The sequence below is a fragment of the Limanda limanda genome, chromosome 13, assembly GCF_963576545.1.
Source record: "Limanda limanda chromosome 13, fLimLim1.1, whole genome shotgun sequence".
Lineage (NCBI taxonomy): Eukaryota > Metazoa > Chordata > Actinopteri > Pleuronectiformes > Pleuronectidae > Limanda > Limanda limanda.
Window position 1 is genome coordinate 20,148,715 of NC_083648.1, and position 18,522 is coordinate 20,167,236.

The 18,522-nt window shown below is 40.3% G+C and overlaps 3 protein-coding genes, 1 long non-coding RNA gene and 1 other non-coding gene across 6 annotated transcripts; 3 read left to right on the plus strand and 2 right to left on the minus strand.

Moving 5' to 3' along the window:
- Nucleotides 1-1,296: 1,296 nt before the first annotated feature.
- On the plus strand, nt 1,297-5,087 carry LOC133018634 (uncharacterized protein CXorf38 homolog). 2 transcript variants are annotated; one of them, XM_061085042.1, is made up of 6 exons: nt 1,302-1,585; nt 2,250-2,384; nt 2,713-2,835; nt 4,299-4,448; nt 4,556-4,750; nt 4,862-5,087. In XM_061085042.1, the coding sequence occupies exons 1-6, from the start codon at nt 1,385-1,387 to the stop codon at nt 4,970-4,972; spliced, it is 915 nt and encodes a 304-aa protein (XP_060941025.1). In that variant the 5' UTR covers nt 1,302-1,384; the 3' UTR covers nt 4,973-5,087. The 2 variants fall into 2 exon arrangements, with proteins under 2 accessions (XP_060941027.1, XP_060941025.1); XM_061085044.1 differs by lacking the exon at nt 4,299-4,448 and having other exon boundaries at nt 1,297-1,585.
- Nucleotides 5,088-5,925: 838 nt separating this feature from the next.
- LOC133018635 (SH2 domain-containing protein 1A-like) lies at nt 5,926-9,718 on the plus strand. Its single transcript, XM_061085045.1, has 4 exons — nt 5,926-6,301; nt 7,886-7,946; nt 8,043-8,187; nt 8,644-9,718. The coding sequence occupies exons 1-4, from the start codon at nt 6,063-6,065 to the stop codon at nt 8,733-8,735; spliced, it is 537 nt and encodes a 178-aa protein (XP_060941028.1). The 5' UTR covers nt 5,926-6,062; the 3' UTR covers nt 8,736-9,718.
- A 143-nt stretch (nt 9,719-9,861) lies between these two features.
- On the minus strand, nt 9,862-18,207 carry LOC133017675 (interleukin-13 receptor subunit alpha-1-like). The gene is made up of 10 exons (XM_061083820.1): nt 18,159-18,207; nt 17,538-17,602; nt 16,630-16,682; nt 16,374-16,537; nt 16,016-16,191; nt 15,227-15,342; nt 13,990-14,131; nt 13,721-13,832; nt 10,512-10,593; nt 9,862-10,398 (listed from the first exon to the last, which is right to left on the minus strand). The coding sequence occupies exons 2-10, from the start codon at nt 17,590-17,592 to the stop codon at nt 10,315-10,317; spliced, it is 984 nt and encodes a 327-aa protein (XP_060939803.1). The 5' UTR covers nt 17,593-17,602; nt 18,159-18,207; the 3' UTR covers nt 9,862-10,314.
- LOC133018448 (uncharacterized) lies at nt 12,273-12,950 on the plus strand. The gene is made up of 3 exons (XR_009682811.1): nt 12,273-12,377; nt 12,497-12,590; nt 12,682-12,950. It is a non-coding gene; the product is annotated as an uncharacterized LOC133018448 (long non-coding RNA).
- Nucleotides 18,208-18,392: 185 nt separating the features above from the next.
- Nucleotides 18,393-18,464, minus strand: trnae-cuc (transfer RNA glutamic acid (anticodon CUC)). Its single transcript has one exon. It is a non-coding gene; the product is annotated as a tRNA-Glu (tRNA).
- Between the last annotated feature and the right edge of the window lie 58 nt (nt 18,465-18,522).

Genomic DNA, 18,522 nt, shown 5'->3' on the forward strand with positions numbered 1-18,522 from the left:
ATTCATCCACAGACCTCTGAACACTATTTAGGGGGACAGTAGCAAGAAGGTTCCTAGTTTGAATCCCAGCTGGGCACGAATACCCAGACAGTTCAAAGACATCCAGGGTTAGGTTACCAGGAGAATCCAAATCAAACATAGGTGTGAATCTGAGTTGGAATGGTTGTTTGTCTCTGTTTGTTGGGCCGGCGATACCCTGGCGACCTGTCGAGTGTCCCAATCTCTTGACCAGTGTCACCTGGGAAAGGCTCTTTTATTTATTTTTCTAAAGCTTGGAGATTCATAAATGAAATTCTTGCATTGCTTGATGAAGCTGCACATTTATTACCAGCAGGTCATGTCTTCAACTTTGTCCATTTTTTTTTTCAGGTAAATGGCCTGTATGTACTGTATATCGTGCTTTGCTAGTCTCTGATGACCACTCACAAGTCTTTACAGTACAGTTTTGCCATTTACCCATTCACACACACATACTAATACAGTGTATCTAGAGCGTAGCATGTTCTCTTTCACAACCATCAGAGGACACTTCAGCACAGAGACTCTGATCGGACCAACAACCTTCTGGACAACCTGCTCTACCTCAGGAGGACTTATTTTCCCCCTTATTTAATATTGTGAGACAGGTCATTTTTCAACATGGAATAACTCATGGATTTTGATGAAAAAGATCAGACTCATGTAGGGAACTGATACTAATAAGAGTGTGGAATTAGTAGCAGCTTGAGTGACTGTTGGATGCTCGATGAGAACCATTATAGTCTGATTTGAGTTCAGGCTGGTATGGCAAATGCACCTTGCACAGCTTTTAGTTTTATTGTTTGTGAGACCTTCGTTATCGACTCTATACCTGCATGTGCTATTAGTGAAGTGAGTACTATTGACTGAGTCATGAGGTTTCAGCTGAAGCGATCATGAGTCTGTAGAGCTCTATCGTTTACCTGTGTGCAGAAGAAAGGTTCCTTCAACAGCTTCCTTCCAGCGTCTCAGCTCTACAGGGTTCAGAGAAGCCCCAGGGAAAAAATGGAAAATCAGTTTACTGAGGAAAAAAAAGCAGGTATAGGCCAAAACACTGTTAGTCATACAGCATGTCGCTTTACGTCACGGATCTGTGACTCTGCTCTGTGGGGCAAAGCAGCTCTGATCATAGAGTGTGACACCACCCTGGACTAGCAGGGGTCGGGCAGCAACTTTCAGCCTGAGAGGTGCTGAAGATCTGGGAGAACTCTGCAGGAAAACTTCAGAAGGTCACATCCTGCAGTTTACCAAGTCGATGGCGCCATCTAGTGGTCACTGTGTTACCTAACCTGAGTGGGTGGAGCTAAGTAAGAGTAATGTGATTGGACTTGTTTCGTTTCTCAGGAAGTGAGTGAGGAGGGCCAAGATGGTGAGTGAGGAGTTGCTGCTTCGTCTCAACGACAGGGAGTATAAGAACTGGCTGAAGGCAGGACGGTGTCTGCTCATACTGAAGAGTGGCCTCCATCTCTTCACCAGCCAGCAGATGAGAGGTTTCCACAAGGATCTGCTCGCCCACAGCCCGCAGCTCGGGAGGACGTGTGAGACCAATGCCTGCAGAGGCAACCAGGTGGGATCAGCCTGTCATGTCTGATCAACTGCTGCTTTAAAGTGTCACCGGATTGTAGGCCTTTACAACTGGTTCTCACTCAGGACGCAAGTTACGTTTCCACAGCTGGAACTTTCTCCAGGATCTGGGAAACTTTGCAGGAGCCGGGGTCTGAATAATGTCCAGACAAAGCTCTTTTTACCCTTCAAAATAAAATCCTTACTAAGGGCGGCAATCAAAGAAAGTATGAAATAACAACTTGTTTTTGCCAGCTTTAACCTTTAGTAAAATCCCAATTAGTATCTTAATGGAGGAAAGTCATTTTTACACTTACCAGTCTTTGTTGAGAGAAATCAGTACATTTGCAGCACATAACATTTTTTTGTAAAAGCCCCACTATATATACAAATATTATATAATACAGATATATAATTGAATTGACATTTTTAGTTTATTTTTTAATTCTCACTTGTGATATTTGTGTATATTTAGATTGAATGAGTTCCTTGTTGAATTTGTATTTTACGCTAAAACCTTTAAGAAAGTACAGGGACCTTCAGGGTGGGGCTTGCAGCAGGGGAGATCTCCAGGAAGCATTAAGTTATTTGGAAAGGTTCCTGGGATTAAAGGATTTTGGTTGAAATGTGATATTACCAAAGTATTCTCACTGCGTATGTGTGTGTAGCTCTCCTTGGCATGTAGGCCGTGTAGCGAGTGGAAGAAGGAGATCATGGCACACCAGAGACAGCCGAAAAGGGCCGTGTGCTGGGAGAACTGTTTCCCTCCCTCTTGGAGAACAGACTTCTGGGAAGTGGCCAAGGTACCAACATTTAGAGCAGTTATTCCAAACCAGCATATTACTATATTTCCTTAGAGCTGCAACCTCCACACATACATACACACACACACACACACACACACACACACACACACACACACACACACACACACATTAGACTGCAGATCTTAGTTTTCTGAAACTTGAGAAGCTCTGTGATTATGTCATCACATGGTCAAGACAAATATATCACAGCATATCAGCCAATAACACTGTTTTTAAAATGCCTGAATAGAATATATTTACGTACACTATCAATCCTATCGATCTAACTAACTCTCTCTCTCTCTCTCTAACTCTCTCTCTGTAGGTCTATATGCCACGAGGTCAGGGGAAAGTGAAGGGGGCGGATCAGTGCGATGCCTCTGCTCTGCTCAGCCTCATCTGCTCCTGTGACTGTTTCCAGTCTGTGGATCCAACATTTGTGAGAGAGGTAAATGTATAGTCTAAAATGGACTCATTGATAAGCTTTTAAGTCATAAAATGTGTTAAATTCAATGTAACAAATGAAAGGCCTTGATAAATATTTGTGTTTTTAAAAATTCAGATTAGATTCAGGCACATCACTGCTAAAGGTCCCCATGAAAATGCCCTCTTCCCCACCAACTTGATCAAGAGGACCTATTAGTTTGTGTTATTAGTTGATCTGTTTCTGGTTAAGTTTTAGGTATTAGTCTAATGCTCTTCTAGCCAGCTTGCTATGTGTTATGGAAGTTTTCTGTAAGCTGGTGAATTTAGAGCTCAGGCAGCAGCTGATGTCTTATGCAGAAGGTTTTAATGTAGACTAGATGCAGCAAGGAGACCAGGAGGTGAAACAATATACAAACGCTAACAGAGTAAAATGAGCAAGTGTCACCCCCAAGTCTGAAGATGTTACCAACAGCATCCACATATACGGTATCTCCTTCTACTTGTGTCACCCATTCTAACAGCACATCCATGAATGGCTAGGGTTGCTGTCACTTTCATTGCATCATATTGGATAGTTAACCCTATAGTATGCATTCCTGATTCACATTGTGTCCTTACGTCTTGTCCCTGGAGAAATATGCAAAAGAGTTGAAGTCAGTGAGAGTTGAAGTCAGTGAGAGTTGAAGTCGGTGCCTCTCTGTCTGGTGCATCTGAGTTAGATATGAAAGTCCCTAAGCATAGATGCTACAATGTACTGTTGGTTGATCTTTATCTATAACCTGACCTTGGTACTGTGGAGTTTAGACAGGCACTATTCTCCTGTGTAGATATAATGTAATAATCAATATACATAACATATATAGTGGCATGTAAAGTAATGTTGGAGGATATTCAAAAATACCTCAACACTATGAACATGCAAGTTAACAGATATGTGGCTCAAGAATGAAGAGAACTTGTGATGTTTATAGCCACTGATGAACTGAGGAATCTAAATTACATAAATGTGTTTTCACTTTGGTGTGTATTTCTATTGCAAGTTTGGTCTTACTTTCAAATTAAAGTATTATTAAAAAGGTTATTAAAAGTATTAAATTACATTTTTGTTATAGCTGTAGTTCAGCTGCAACCAAGTCTTCTATACCAGGAGCTGGTTTTCGTTAAGATTTTGGCAGCAGTACTATAGAAATATAGATTGTAAATGCCTTTTCTCTAATATTCAAATGCTTTATTTTCACTCCAACAGCTAATGGAGAGAATGGGTTACAGAATGGAGAGATTTAGTGATGGAGGGGCGGGATATGTACAAACTAGAGTCTACATATCTTGAAATGGTGCAGAGTATTGCTGACAATTGACATTATTTTTTTTTTCAACACTAACACTAACTTGTAAAATCAATGGTAGTGAATTTATGATGATTTTGTTCTGATACAAATGTTCTGATGTGTGTGCCAACGTGCGTGTGTGTGTGTGTGATTCCAGGTGATCCACTACAGGAACGAGATAATGCATTCTTGTGAGTTGCGTATCAAGGATGAATGGATAAGAAGATACCAGACAACTCTGAAACACGTTGTGCGGCAGTTCAGCCACGTACCACAGATGGCAAAAGTTGGACAAGAAATAGATGAGGTGTGCGTGTGCGTGTGCGTGTGTGTGTGTGTGTGTGTTAAAATATGTCCAGTTTGAGAACCACGCTTATTTTTGTACCTCACAGCTTGTTTGCTTGTTTTGAACAGATGCTGACTGTCGATTTGTCCGTATCTGTCTCTGGTCTGGACCAACTAGACTCTGTTGACTCGGACGGTCTAGTGTGTGATTCTATACACCAATCGGAAGCCACGATCGACTTAATCAGCCAATGGGAGGCTGAGTTGCTCCAGGAGAAGCTGCAGGAGTTACTGCATACTGACGATGAAGACACTGAGACACAGGTGCAAAGAGCAAACATATACGCTTACACTAGAACAAAAATAAATATGAACTAAGACATTAACACACATTCATGTAAATATGGCATGTAATTTGAACTGTCTCTTCATCAGGATACTGAGCAGCTGAAAGGGCTTGGTGGTTTCCTGCAGGCAAACAGAGATTTGGGGGAAAGGTTTTCTGCAGAGCTTCAGGCCATCCACTCACTACAGGCCAGACAATAAGAAGGACCAGAAAAGATGAACGAGAAGCAACTGGAACCCTTTTTAATTTCATTTGAATTTAAGTTGAAGATTTGTCACCGTATATGAACATGTATATAAAATTTTATAAAAAATGCTAATGACTAGTGTTTACTTTGTATGTGATAAAAACTGAAAACAGAAATGTTCTCAAACCCTTTTACAGCTGCATAATAATGTCTCAATGTCAAAAGAAAGTTATAGAGTAATAGTGACCAAAAGAAAAATGTTCAGCATATATTTTATTTAGGGCTGTCAGAATTTACATGTTTACGCGGAATGGTTAATTTATTTATGCGTAGAATGACCCGCTCCATGTACCCATACCTGCCTACGCTCAGAGCGACACACGCAGTGAGATCAGAGCTCGTTCACGTGAGGCAGCCAGTCAGTGACTTGAAGAAGAAAAGTTAAACACAGATGCTGCTCAGAGATCAGCTGTGTCATGATCAGAGCAGAAGCTGCAGTAACTAATAAACACTCACCACTAGTTATCAGGACCTGCTCAGTACATGAAGTCACTTAGTGTTTGTTTGATTTGTTCCAGAGTTTATGAGACTGCATTTAAACATCATGAAAATGACTCGGTGTTAAAATGAGCAGAGCGACACACAGACAGGATCCGACACCATTGATTCATCAAACACATGACTGTACGTTTGTCATCTAAATCATCCCAATACAAAATAAACTATGAGCGTGAACTAGTTGATTTTCACATTTAAATTTTTATAGCTCAACAGGATTTGTCTGCAGCAAACCACATCCTGATGAGGTTTACACTGCTGTCAGTGGGAAACTGACATTGTCAAAATGTCTGATGTGTTACACTGTTGAAATACACATGTATTGCCATAAAACAGTGTGACAAACAAATGTTTACACAAAGGTTTTCAGAAAGTTAACTAGTGATGAGGACAAGAAGGGAGGATTAAGTCGATTTTTTCTTTTTTGTGACGTGTCAGGTGAAATTTTTTTTTATCAGACCACCTTTTTTTTTTACCTCAGACAAAGTGCACGGCATGAGCTGCAAGCTGCTTGACAGATAAGTGTGAAAACCAGAGACGCTCGTATGATACTTTCACACGCTCTGTTGCCACAACTATCTGCTGCACCTGCACCTTTCTACACTCACATGAGTGCTGGCCTCAGAGGCGACATGGAGCAGGAGGGGGAGCTGGTTAGGTCCATTTACTTTGGGAGAATTGGGAGTGAGGCCACAGAGAGGCTGCTGGAGAGGTTCGGACGGGATGGCAGCTTTCTGCTGAGAGACAGCGACACCATGCAGGGGGCCTACTGTCTGTGTGTGAGGTGAGATGGGAGGGTTGTGATAGTTAAGGGTTTGTTGGATAATTCTTTATTTAAATAGTTTATTCCTCATTGATTTACAGTTGATATGTTGTGTACAGTCCAGCTGAGAAAGTCAGTCTGCTAAAACAATATTATATAAGTCATTAGTAAAGCTTTTCATCCCTGTACATTTGGCATAGACATTGATATAATGTCTTAAAGCTTTAAAATTCTTTGGGATTATATTTGTTGTTATAATCTTCTAGTCTAATGGATACTTGGGTTGAATTTCTTGTTCCTCGGCACCTTAATACTGTATTGTCAGGAAAAACTTCACAAAATGTTACTCACTTTAAGAAATATCTATGTAATTCTTCTCAATAATATACCTTTTAAACAGGATTTATGTTTAAACACGAGCTACATTTCAATCTGTGTACTAAATAAGAAAGAATCTCATAAACACTATATGACAATTTCCTGCCAGCTGCAAGACTTTTTTTGCCGACTGTGGGAAATTTGCAATGCTGTGTTGTTTCATATTTATTATGTATTACATATTCAAATGTTTAACTTTTAACCGCAGGTGATTTTTATGAATTGACAAAAACATAAAATTTTTATAACAGAAATCTATAAGAACAACACTACATTGATCATGCCAGTGTAAACTGAGATTGTAAAAGCTGATTAGCATAATGTACTGTATAACACATTGTGATGGCATGTGTGTGTTAAGTTGCTGATATCAATGCTGTTGCATTTTAAATTTTACATATTTGTTGAAACAATCTGTGACTGGATTAAAAAATATTTTGTTGACCTACATTAACCCCGGATTATTCCGTTCATTTATAGCGCCACGTGGTGGAATAGAGTGGAACTTCATGTTGCGACATCGATTGTTCGCACATCAGGTTCATTTATCTCATCTCCAATGCTCCTTTGACTGCACTGGCCCCAGCTAATTCTGAAGTGGCCCTATTCTGTCAGTAGTCCTTTTTTTATTTAGATGAACTAGTCACTCGTATATTACTATTTTGTTAAGAATGTTTGCTTTCAAGGCTTTTTTGAAGTTCACAAATGTGCTTGAACAAGGATATTTTTTCAAAATAAGATCAATCAATCAATCAATCAAATTTTATTTGTATAGCCCATATTCACAAATCACAATTCGTCTCATAGGGCTTTAACATGGTGTGACATCCTCTGTCCTAAACCCTCAGCAAGAGTAAGGAAAAACTACAAAAAAAACCTGTTAACAGAGTAAAAATATGTAGAAACCTCAGAGAGAGCCACATGTGAGGGATCAATGATATGTGACTTTTCTCAAAGCTACAGAGCTAAAAGTAAACAAGGAATGATTTAAATGTGCACCTTCCTGAATCTGCCACTGCTCTAGAAAGATTTGTGAGGCGTAAATTAAAGTTTGTTTCACCTTGTGTGCGTTGGACATGAAACTGAAATCAGGTACAACCTCTGCTCCCGGTTCATTAACCATCTCTTTCAGATGTCATCACTCCATTCAAACATATGTGAACATATAGTCGCATTTTACGGATTTCACAGTAAACCATTCAAATCTCTGAAATGTGTGTTTTGCAGGAAAGCACCGTTTGTGCACACCTTCCGGCTTGTACACTCCATCGACGGCTGGGGTCCTCAGGTGAGCGAACATCTGCATCCAGATCGCACATGTCACACACTTTACAGACATATAAACCAGGAGGTTATTTTTGATTTGTGTGTTTGTGTTTGTCAGAGTTCAGGCATCAGACGGCAGAGCTTTGGGACACTGGAAACACTGATAGAGAACTACAGAGGAGGTTCAGCCTCTGGTGTCACAACTGTCCCCCTCACACATCCACTGGACAGAACACAGCTACAGTACATCAGTACTGCACAAGGTACACACAAAGACACACACACACACACACACACACACACACACACACACACACTTTATTCAGTATGTTACAATATAAAGTATTCAAAAAGTATATAAAAACTCAAACAGATACAAACACAGACACACAAGTGTTTTTGTGTTTGTGGTAAATCAAAGTTTCCTTTTGCTGCAAAATTCTGAATTTGGGTAATGATTAATTTAAGAACAGACATGCATGTAGAGGATGGGTCAGCTGTGAGTTAATGTTAGGTTTATGATAATCACTCCAGGGACTTTGCTTGTATGGCCTGGGAGTGCCTGAAACTTGATGGTGTCTCGGACATCTTGTGTTGGGATTTCACCCCAGGGGACTTTGAGCTCGATTTTACAGAAATTCCCATGACACAGCAGTGTTGTTTGTCCCTCATGACCTCCTCACTCAGTTATCTTACAGTTCCATCTGTTTCCTCTACAGAGTTTGTCTACATGGAAATGAGCAGCAGCGGCGGCAGCAGCAGTAGCAGCGGCAATGGCAGGAGCAGCAGCGGCAGCGGCAGGTCCGTCTGATAAGGTTGTGCCTTCAGACGAGTGGACCAACGCTGTTAATCAGGCGGAAAAACTGAAGAGGAGATATGCAGAATATTGTCACATATTTTCTGTGTTTCATTTTTTATCTTTATTCGTGTCACTTTAGCATCAGCTAATTGTAAATGTTCTCTTTTGCTTTGTATATTTCAGTGATTCTGTTCATTGTTGCTGTAATACTTTATCTCATTGATAATATATGCATTTGTTGCTCTGTGGCTAAACCTGGTTCAGTTTGTTAGGCTCATACAAGTCCAGTTTATTACACTTTTGAACCATGGAGGTTACCCTATCGATACTTTGGTCTGTTGGAAGACCCTTTTATCTTTCTAATTATATATAGAGGAAGTCCCAACCAAAAAAAGTCAAACTTTCAAACAACTTTTTAGACACACGTCTCTCTTAGTTAGACAGAACAAATAGCTTTATGAGATTAATATCAAGACATTTCTTCAGATCCTGTAGAAGAGTGTAGGTTGTCCTTGAGGTGGGTGAGAAGAACTTCAAAAGTCCTTATATGGAAGCAGTCAATGTAGTTTGTAGCTATGTTAAGCTAAGCTAACTGTAGTTTCATGTTTAATGGAAAGATGTTGTAACAGTGGTGTTCTCATCATCGTCTCATCTAACGCTCTGCCAGAAAGCAAATTAGCAAATGTCAGACCTATTTTTCATTTCGCCTTGATTCATTCTTTATCCCATTCAATCGTTTTCATACTTTTTTTAATGCTGTCTTTTATTTTTTTTACAGTTTTTATAATTGTGTTTTATTGTCAATAAACAGAAATTACAGGAAAAGTCGAACTTTAGAAAAGACAAATTAATGACAGGCGTTCATTGACCTTGGACCTGGTGTAAGCGTCAACGTTTGTCTTAATGTTGGATTTTTGCTTTTGCTGTTATCATTCTGTAAACAATGACCTGCTATAATAGGGACTGCAAACTGGAACATTCTGTACAAATAAAGGTTGAATCAATTAATAAATGAATGACTGGATTTTAAAAAGAGCAGATGATGCATTACCAAACTTTATTATACACACACAAAAAGGTACATATTTTTTGTCAAAGCTCTAGATCCAGAGTGTGTGTGTGTGTGTGTGTGTGTGTGTGTGTGTGTGTGTGTGTGTGTATGTGTGTGTCTGCGTGCGCGTATGTGTGTTTCTCAAAAGCCTATAAAAGAATCTACAAATGCATTCTGAAGTTTATGAAATGAAAGTGTATTGAGATTTATACATGTGTAGACAAATGCGAATGCGTGTGAAGATTTGACCATATCCACACAGTTTTGTTTACACTAAGCTAAGGTGTGACAAGCGAAGCGGCCAACAAGTATTGAACCATATTAAAGTGTAAACTTGAGCTAACACTCTTGACCTTGAGAGCATTGAATATAAGGCTGTAAAACTCAAGACCCCCCCCCCAAAAAAACACACCTCCCACACAAATACACTCCTACATTCATATGCATACATTCAACACATTTTTGAGCTGAGGGGAAATGCTGTTGGTGTTAGGTCGGAGTAATTACTCTAAATTTGAAAGTGTCCTCCCCATATTACTTTTAAAATGTCTTTAAAGGGTTCTCTTCTTCCTCCACCTTGGTGATCTCCTCTTCAGCCTTAGAAGGCTGCACAGGATGGGAGAACTGGAAACACAACAGAGGAAGCAAAACACTGGCACCCTTCGTTCATGAATGTGGCTTGGTGAGTGACTGACATGATATGAGTATGTGTGTGTACAGCATGGGTGTGAACTTACATTGAAAGTGTCATTGTCTTCCAGGTAATATATGTACTTAGGCGGTGGGCGAGGAATCAGAGGAAACAGAAGTTTAGACACCCTAAAACACATAAACACACAAACAAAAACATATTGCAAGGTATCTTTCACTGCATGAAAAGAAGCGTTTGTGTCAATCTGTGTCGCAGAGAAGTGTTGGCACATCCTTCGGTTAACGACTTTCACACGTATCTGCAGGCAGCAAAGGAAACGCTCAGGGTTCCTGCAGTTGTCAAGCCTGTGAGCTGTTGAGATTTGACCCCCCCTGCTCCAACTCCTAGAGGACGCTTTCACATGCAAATGACAATGCTCTGAGCTTGACAAATGCAAATCAGTTTCCCTGAGAGCAGATAACACCAATGTGTAAGAGGCACCAACAAACTATCTGGCTGAGTAAACCAGGCTTAAAATAAATATTAAACCTGAAATTTTAAATTGTTCTTAAGTAAGTAAGTGTGCTATAATGAATTATATTGTATACCACGAACAAAGGTCAATGCAGTCAAAAGAAATGAAACAATGCACTTTATTTCAAATTTTTATTGTCATCCAAAACAATCCTAAATCTCAACAACTGTACAGAGTGGCATGATTACAGTCACTTTTTCAATTGTGCTGGTTAAATGCACAGAGGAAGTGTTAACCACACCTCTACCAGCAAAGAAATGGTGCTGGGTATGATCATCTGTGTCCTGTAAGCTCCAAACTTCTACTGGCTTTCCATAAAAATATCTGTCCTCCCAAAATACTGGCATCAAATTCACATGTCAATGGCAAACTAAGCTGTTCCATGAATTATAAATGGTACCTTTTCACCACTACTTTCAAAATTGCTATGAAACATCATTGATTTAATGATTTATTTTTTCAGTGTAATATTTAATCCCCCATGGACTGCACAGTGACAAAACACAGCAGCCGGCTGTTTGGATACAACATACATCTCCACTCAGTTTGATTATTATTTTAAATATAAAGGAGACACAATATAGAGCTTAAATTCCTTCATAATTTGAACTTCAATTGTCTAATTGTTGTTATTAAACTTTCTCAGTATTCCATTAAAACAGTCAACACTTTTATCCAAAGCGACTTACAATAAGTGCATTCAACTATAAGGTTACGAACACAGAACAGCGTGAATCATGTGTGTAAATGTACTAAACACCACAAAAAATAAACCTGGCCTCAGTCAAATACTTATCCCATATGAAGTAACCGCTGCTCACGTCACCCGCTCGCGTCATCAGCTGATGGACTCGTCCAATCAGAGCCTCGTAAACGCCGTGCAGCAGCGTCGAGTGTCCCGCAGACAGGAAGCGGGTCGTGTTTAGCTTGTCCCGTACGAGTGACTCTGTTTTCGGGGTAAATAACTTGCTGAAGTCGACACGACGCTGTTCCCTGGAGGAGAAGATGAGTGCGTGTGGAAGCAGAGCCGCGGGCCCGGTGTGGACGAGTCGAGGCGGAGAAGACGGGCGCACAGTCCCTGAGTTACGGTGAGAGCTAAGCTAGAGACGCCATGCTAACCACTAAGCTAACTGGTACATCTGAAAGCATGTCCGCCACTCTTTGGGATAGCGAGAAAGTTGCTAAAATACGAATACAGCATCGAGTGCTGGAGCAGATCTAGTGCATGTGTAAATATGTATGAATTACTTAGATGTAACAGTTTGTTCTCGTTAAGTTTTTTCATCAACGTGACTTTTTTCTGTATGTTTTCACAGCCTCAGCCCCCCCCCCCCACACACACACACACACACACACACACACACACACAAACAAAGAGGCGTTAGGCTGAGACGCTGAAAGTCCGGATTTAAAGTGCAGAAAATTAAGCCATTGAATGTAAGTAACTGTTTATGAATTGTTTTGGTGTTTTTTTGCTGTGGATCTTCCAACGGTGATGCAGCGCGGCTATTTCCGTTTATTAATAATAAAGTCATGTTACATGTGTTGTTTTCCAGCTGCCTGTCCATGACGTACAAAGACACACTATGAGCCAGTATGATCCGACCAGACCTTACATCAGCATTGAGGAGTTGTCGGAGAAGAAAGAGGGTAAGGTTATATTCATTAAATAATTTTCCAGTTACATGTAAAGGTGTATGTTGTCATTGAACTGTGCTAATTTTACTGAATGTGTTTACAGCTGATTGAAGCGGGACAGATGACATGGATCCATCCTTCCACAGCCAGGAGCGCACCGACCTGTGTCCCACACTTCATATAAGACTGAAAGCTACACTGATCTCACAGCTACACACCACAGACGTCTACACACTGGAGAAGATTCAGACAGAGTCCCACAAAGAAGTCATGACCCAGAGGCTGCAGAGAAACATTTCAAGCCTTATCTGAGTTTTTGTACAATATTTTTGCTGTATGTAAATAAAGCTTTGACTCCACATATACCTTGTTCACATTTGTTCCCTGTACAATATGTTCACCTATAGCATCAAGCATCACATGAATGTTTAGTTTTAATTAACTGCAGTGCTTTTGGTAAAGGCTTACTTAATATATAATAATAATAAATATTAATATATACATTTTTATTATAAATATTGTGTGGGAGGGGCTTACCCCACGTGAAGAATGCTGTAGCAACACTTCTACCAGCCAATCACGAGTGACATTAGTTTCAAGGGTCTGTGGTTTCCTCCAATGGTGAGTAGAGAGAGGTTCTAGCCAGCGGCTGGACTCCGATTCATATGCTAATTAGATCACACGTCGCGATCGGTCCGCGAGGCTCAGCGAGCCCCCCCGCGGCTCTCTCCTTTGTTCTCCAAATCCCCCTTAAGGTTCGCAAACGCCGATAGACCCACCTTGTCTTCACTGGCGAACGCCGAGGTAACATCATGGAAACAGTTGGTTACAGCAGGGGATTAGGCCTGTCCGTAGAGGTTCACTGTGACAATAATACTGCTTTTCGTCTAGTGTTTAGTGTTAGTTTTTCGGTGGCTTATCATAGAATAACAACACTTGCCTCACCCAAACAGCCCTTGGACTTCTCCTTCCTGCCCTTTGTTTTCTCACCTAACTTGACTGTGTCAGTGTCAGCTTTGACTTCGATCTCACGCAGTTCAGTTTCACATTTAAAATAGAGGACACACTTTCTGTATCAGGCTGTGAGGAGTCTGTGAGAAGCTGTATTTTTTCTGAACCAGTGTGTTTGTGTGTTTGTGTACCTCTGATAGCGCAGCAACAGCAGCAAAGCCAGGAGGATCATGGGTATTCCAAATGAAATCGAGATGATGGACAAGGTGTTGAGTTGGTCTGGCTCACCTGACGGTTCCACCGCTACAAAGAGATGCACACATAAGTATTAGGATCCCTGTGTTAATAACTGTTACCTTTTGCATAATCATGTGTCCAGTTATCAACAAATGAATAAGATGTCAACAATAAGTGGACACTCGTTTTTAGTTAAATATCTACTTGAGGTGATATCACTCACTGACAGTGGGACTCCATTCACTCCACTGAGATCCGGTGCACAAGTCCAGCTTCCTCGTCTTCATCCTCACTCTGTAGGTGAAGGTAGGATCCGCATTCAGCTCTGTGTAAGACAGCTGGGATCTCAGCTGTTTAGGAGGCTCCTGTTAGGAAAATATTCATCAGCTCAAGAAACCGACACAGATGAAAACATAACCTCCCTCAGCACAAACAAATAGAGAGTAAAGCGCATAACTATACAAAGGCCCAACAGTCCCTTTATGAAACCACATTTAAAACACTATATCCAGACTTTTGGGGGGATCTGCACCAAATTGCACACACTCATTAATAGCAGTCCCCTAAACATGCCTTATTCATTTGAATCAAGATCCATGGTTTTTATTATCTAAGAAATCTATGGAAATGTTGTAAAATTCCCTATCTCACAGTGTTGTAGAAAGTGAAGGTTGTTGCGTTATCCTGCTAACTTTAAAATAGACAAACAAACAAGATGGAAATATTCCTTAGCAGAAAGAAGGACACTCTGTGAGCACATACCTCCATCAAAGCTAATTGGCCTCTTGATCAGCATATTGAGACCAGATATATATATATACCATGCACACACAAATAATCTTCAACCTGCCCACACTAAACAAAGGTAAAATAATCATTCTCTGGTAAAGCTGAAATGATTATTTGTCACCGTTCAGTATCTGAAAAAGATCACCCCCTACTAACAATGGATTCACAAAATCCAAACCATTATCCATGTCCACACCAAATTTCACCTGGTCATAGATATTAGCTTTAACTACGTGCTTGAGATCTCTGTTTAAAAACCACCATATGATTTATTTCATTCAAGATCCATGAATTATTCTCTGAGAAATTAAGGAAAATGTGGACAAAAAGTCCTATCTCACAATCTCAAAGAAAGTTACAAAACATATCCTGGATCTGCCCCCTAACCGGACATACACCAAAATTGATCAATGGGTTCTTCTTTGACCCAAACAACATACTTTTCATGTTTCATGGCAACCCACTGAGTTGTTTTGTGTAATCCTAAAAATAAATAAATAACGCAGATGAAAACATCCCCTCCTTGGTCGAGGTAATAATTCAAATAGATGCTGAATGTACTTCTTGTAATTGTTAGTCGCTTTGGATAAAAGCATCAGCTAAATGACATGAAAGGTGGTGTAATGTAACCTCCACAGTCATCCTCACACACAGACAGACATGTACTGTACCTGGTTACCCAGGTCTAGCTGGTGTTCAAGGCACTTGGAGCGTGATTGAGCCCACTTCACCAATAGGTCTCCATCTTTGAATGCTGCAGAGATGTTTGAGGGTGGGGACATGACCTCTGTGGCACAAAATCATTCATTGTAAAGTTCTGCTGTGGATTATCTTAACACAAACCTTCAGTTTACTAGAATGATGATTTTATCCCTCAACATTTACAGAACATATTTCCATGAAATATTTTACAGACGTTCATGCTCCCCAGAGGATAGATATTCATGACTGGTGGCCTGGTGATCCCCTGATATTTCCTCTAGCACCAAAGGGAAGTTGACATTTGTAGTTATGAGTAAAATGCCTAAACAGCAACCGCTCTCTCTAATCTGTCTACTACGCCATTTAATTTAAACACTGCTATGACTGTCTTACTTGTGCAGCTTCCACTTTTTAGAGGATGCATCTCAATGGAACACTCTTTGCATCCAAATATTCAGTTTACTTATCTGAATACTAATCTGATAGCTGTAAACCAATGTCTAAACTAAAAGACAGCACAATTGTTCAATACCACGTGACCTCCTGGGGGCATTTTTTGCATCGTTAAGATCATTTATTGGTAATATGCTTCCCATTTGCACTGTTCACATATTATATTAAATATATATTTGTCCACTGCTGAGTCAAGTGGAATCACAGTTAAGTGATACCTTGTGCATTATTCATTAATTAAGACCATCTGTCAAATTGACATTCTCAAATACTCAAAAACAAATCAGTTTACTCAGGAGTCTCACCCAGTGTGGCCATGTCGTATTGGTAGGTGTAGACTCTCCACTTGTCGTGCTGGGACATGTTAAATTGAAGTATTACATGTAACTCTTCATGCTCCTGCAGATCTAAAGACCTTGATCCGTCCCGGTCAACAAGCGATTGGTTCAGAGACTGAACTGTCGTGGTATCATGGCAGACACTGGATGAACACACAGAGAAACCTTCAAAGCAACTGATACAGATGAGCTTGCCTTTGTTGTAAATGAATTCATATTTCATCTCTTAAACTTGAACAGTTTTCCACTATAAACATGACACATTTGATGGTTTGTGTAACATGATTGTGTTATCTATTCTAGAATATAAAAACCATATGAGTACCTGATACCGACAGAGAGCTGCATATCCTTCTCTAATGTGAGGAATGACCAGGAGCAGTTGAGTAGATTTGTTGGGTAAAGGAGGCAGATGAAGGTTTCACGTACATCAGTCAGCTCTACAGAGTGTTCCAGGAGCGAAGAATTCGTGAAGTCAAGCACTTGGAGCTGAAATAGTTTTTCAAACAACAACAACAAAAATCTTTATACTTGCAGCAAACTTCTATCGTGCATGTGTAGTGTTTGATTTCGATCCTTACCTCCTCAGTAACCATTTCCCTCTGACAGCCTTCCTGATTGTTGCCTTCCATCGCTGTTAAGAGAACACACAGGTCATTGAGATTGCCATGTTCTGACTTGCAATAGATAGCATGCAGGTAAAGTCCATCAAGACATAATGTGAGTATCAAGTTTTTTTTTTTGTTTCTGAAAAATGTCATTTCTACCAAGTTTTACCTTAGTTTAGTGCCTACTAAACTCATTCTGACTGTCTGGTTCTAAAATCCAATTCTTAAGAAAATAAGAATATGACTCTCCTCAAAAGACAGCCATGTGTTTTCTTATTTTATCCCTCAACATTTACTGGACACATTGCCATGAAATATTTTACAGACGTTCATGCTCCCCAGAGGATAGATATTCATGACTGGTGAGCTGGTTATCCCCTGATATTTCCTCTAGCACCACATTTGTCATAATGAGTAAAATGGCTCAACAGCGGCTTCTCTCTCTAACCTGTCTACGCCCTCTAATTTAAACACTGCTATGACTTTCTTACTTGTGCCACTTCCACATTTTAGAGGATGCATCTTGATGGAACACTCTTTGCATCCAACTATTCTGATTACTAATCTGAATACTAATGTGATTGCTACTACCCAATGTCTAAGCTCAAAGAGAGCACATTTGTTTTAATACCACGTGATCTCCTGGGGGCATTTTTGCATATTGTGCATTTCGAATTGCATATTTCCTCTAGTAGGTTTTTTGTGTATGTAAAACATCTGCAAAGCTGAGCTCCTCTACTACACAGAAAACACTGTGCCTCAACGTTCAAAAACGCCTCCTCTGTCATCCCCTCTCAATTAAACAAATAACTCAATCCTGCCAACGCTGAAGTTGTATTAGCAGTTGACATTGTGGTCTGCAGTGTCAAAAAGTCACCCACCGCCTTGTGATGGCCACAAAACCAGGAAACTGGACCAGAGAACAAAGAGCAGCATCACAGCCAACCTACAGGTTTTAAACACAGACACACACACACACACACACACACACACACACACACACACACACACACACACACACACACACACACACACACACACACACACACACACACACACACACACACACACAGTGAGAGAGAGGCATGAACAATCAGCTGCAATGAGTCACAGAAAGAACAGGCATACTCCTCCACACTGATGAATTTCCTGGCTTTTTAGACTTCCCCTTTCTCAAGAGCTCACATGTAGAGGTGGATTGACCCATCAAATACAATCTTAATATCAATCTCCTCTAAGTCACATCTGATTGTGAGTGTTAACAACGCACACATTACCAACAATAACAGAAACTTTTACATTTCCCCTCATAAAATACAAAATAAATGAAGTTATCAGTGATTTGTTTACACACTCAGCTTCACCACTCTCTCAGAAAGGATAAACAAACATACTCGTGAACTATTGTCTCACTCATGGGTAAGTTACACCAAATCCTATACAGTACATATTTTATTAGAATAACAGTGCTATTGGAAATATGATTTAAAAGAGGCTGTTACCGTCTGTTGTCCTTCCACCCTGTCGCTTTCACCCCCTGACAGAAGACACTGACACATTTCTGGAGAAAGAAGAAGTCTGACGTCACATACCGTACAGATCGTCAGGAACCGACCACCTCCCTCTCTCTCTTATTCGGTCCGTTTGCTGGATGTCAATGTGCTCATGGGAAATAACCCTCGATCAAGCGAGTAAAACACTAAATCGTATCAGTTGAATTGTTAACCAAAAGTGAGTTCCCTGACCGGGAATCGAACCCGGGCCGCGGCGGTGAGAGCGCCGAATCCTAACCACTAGACCACCAGGGACTGATGCGCTGTTCTATGAAATCGTTCTTCTTATTCTTCACCAGGATAAAGTTACATT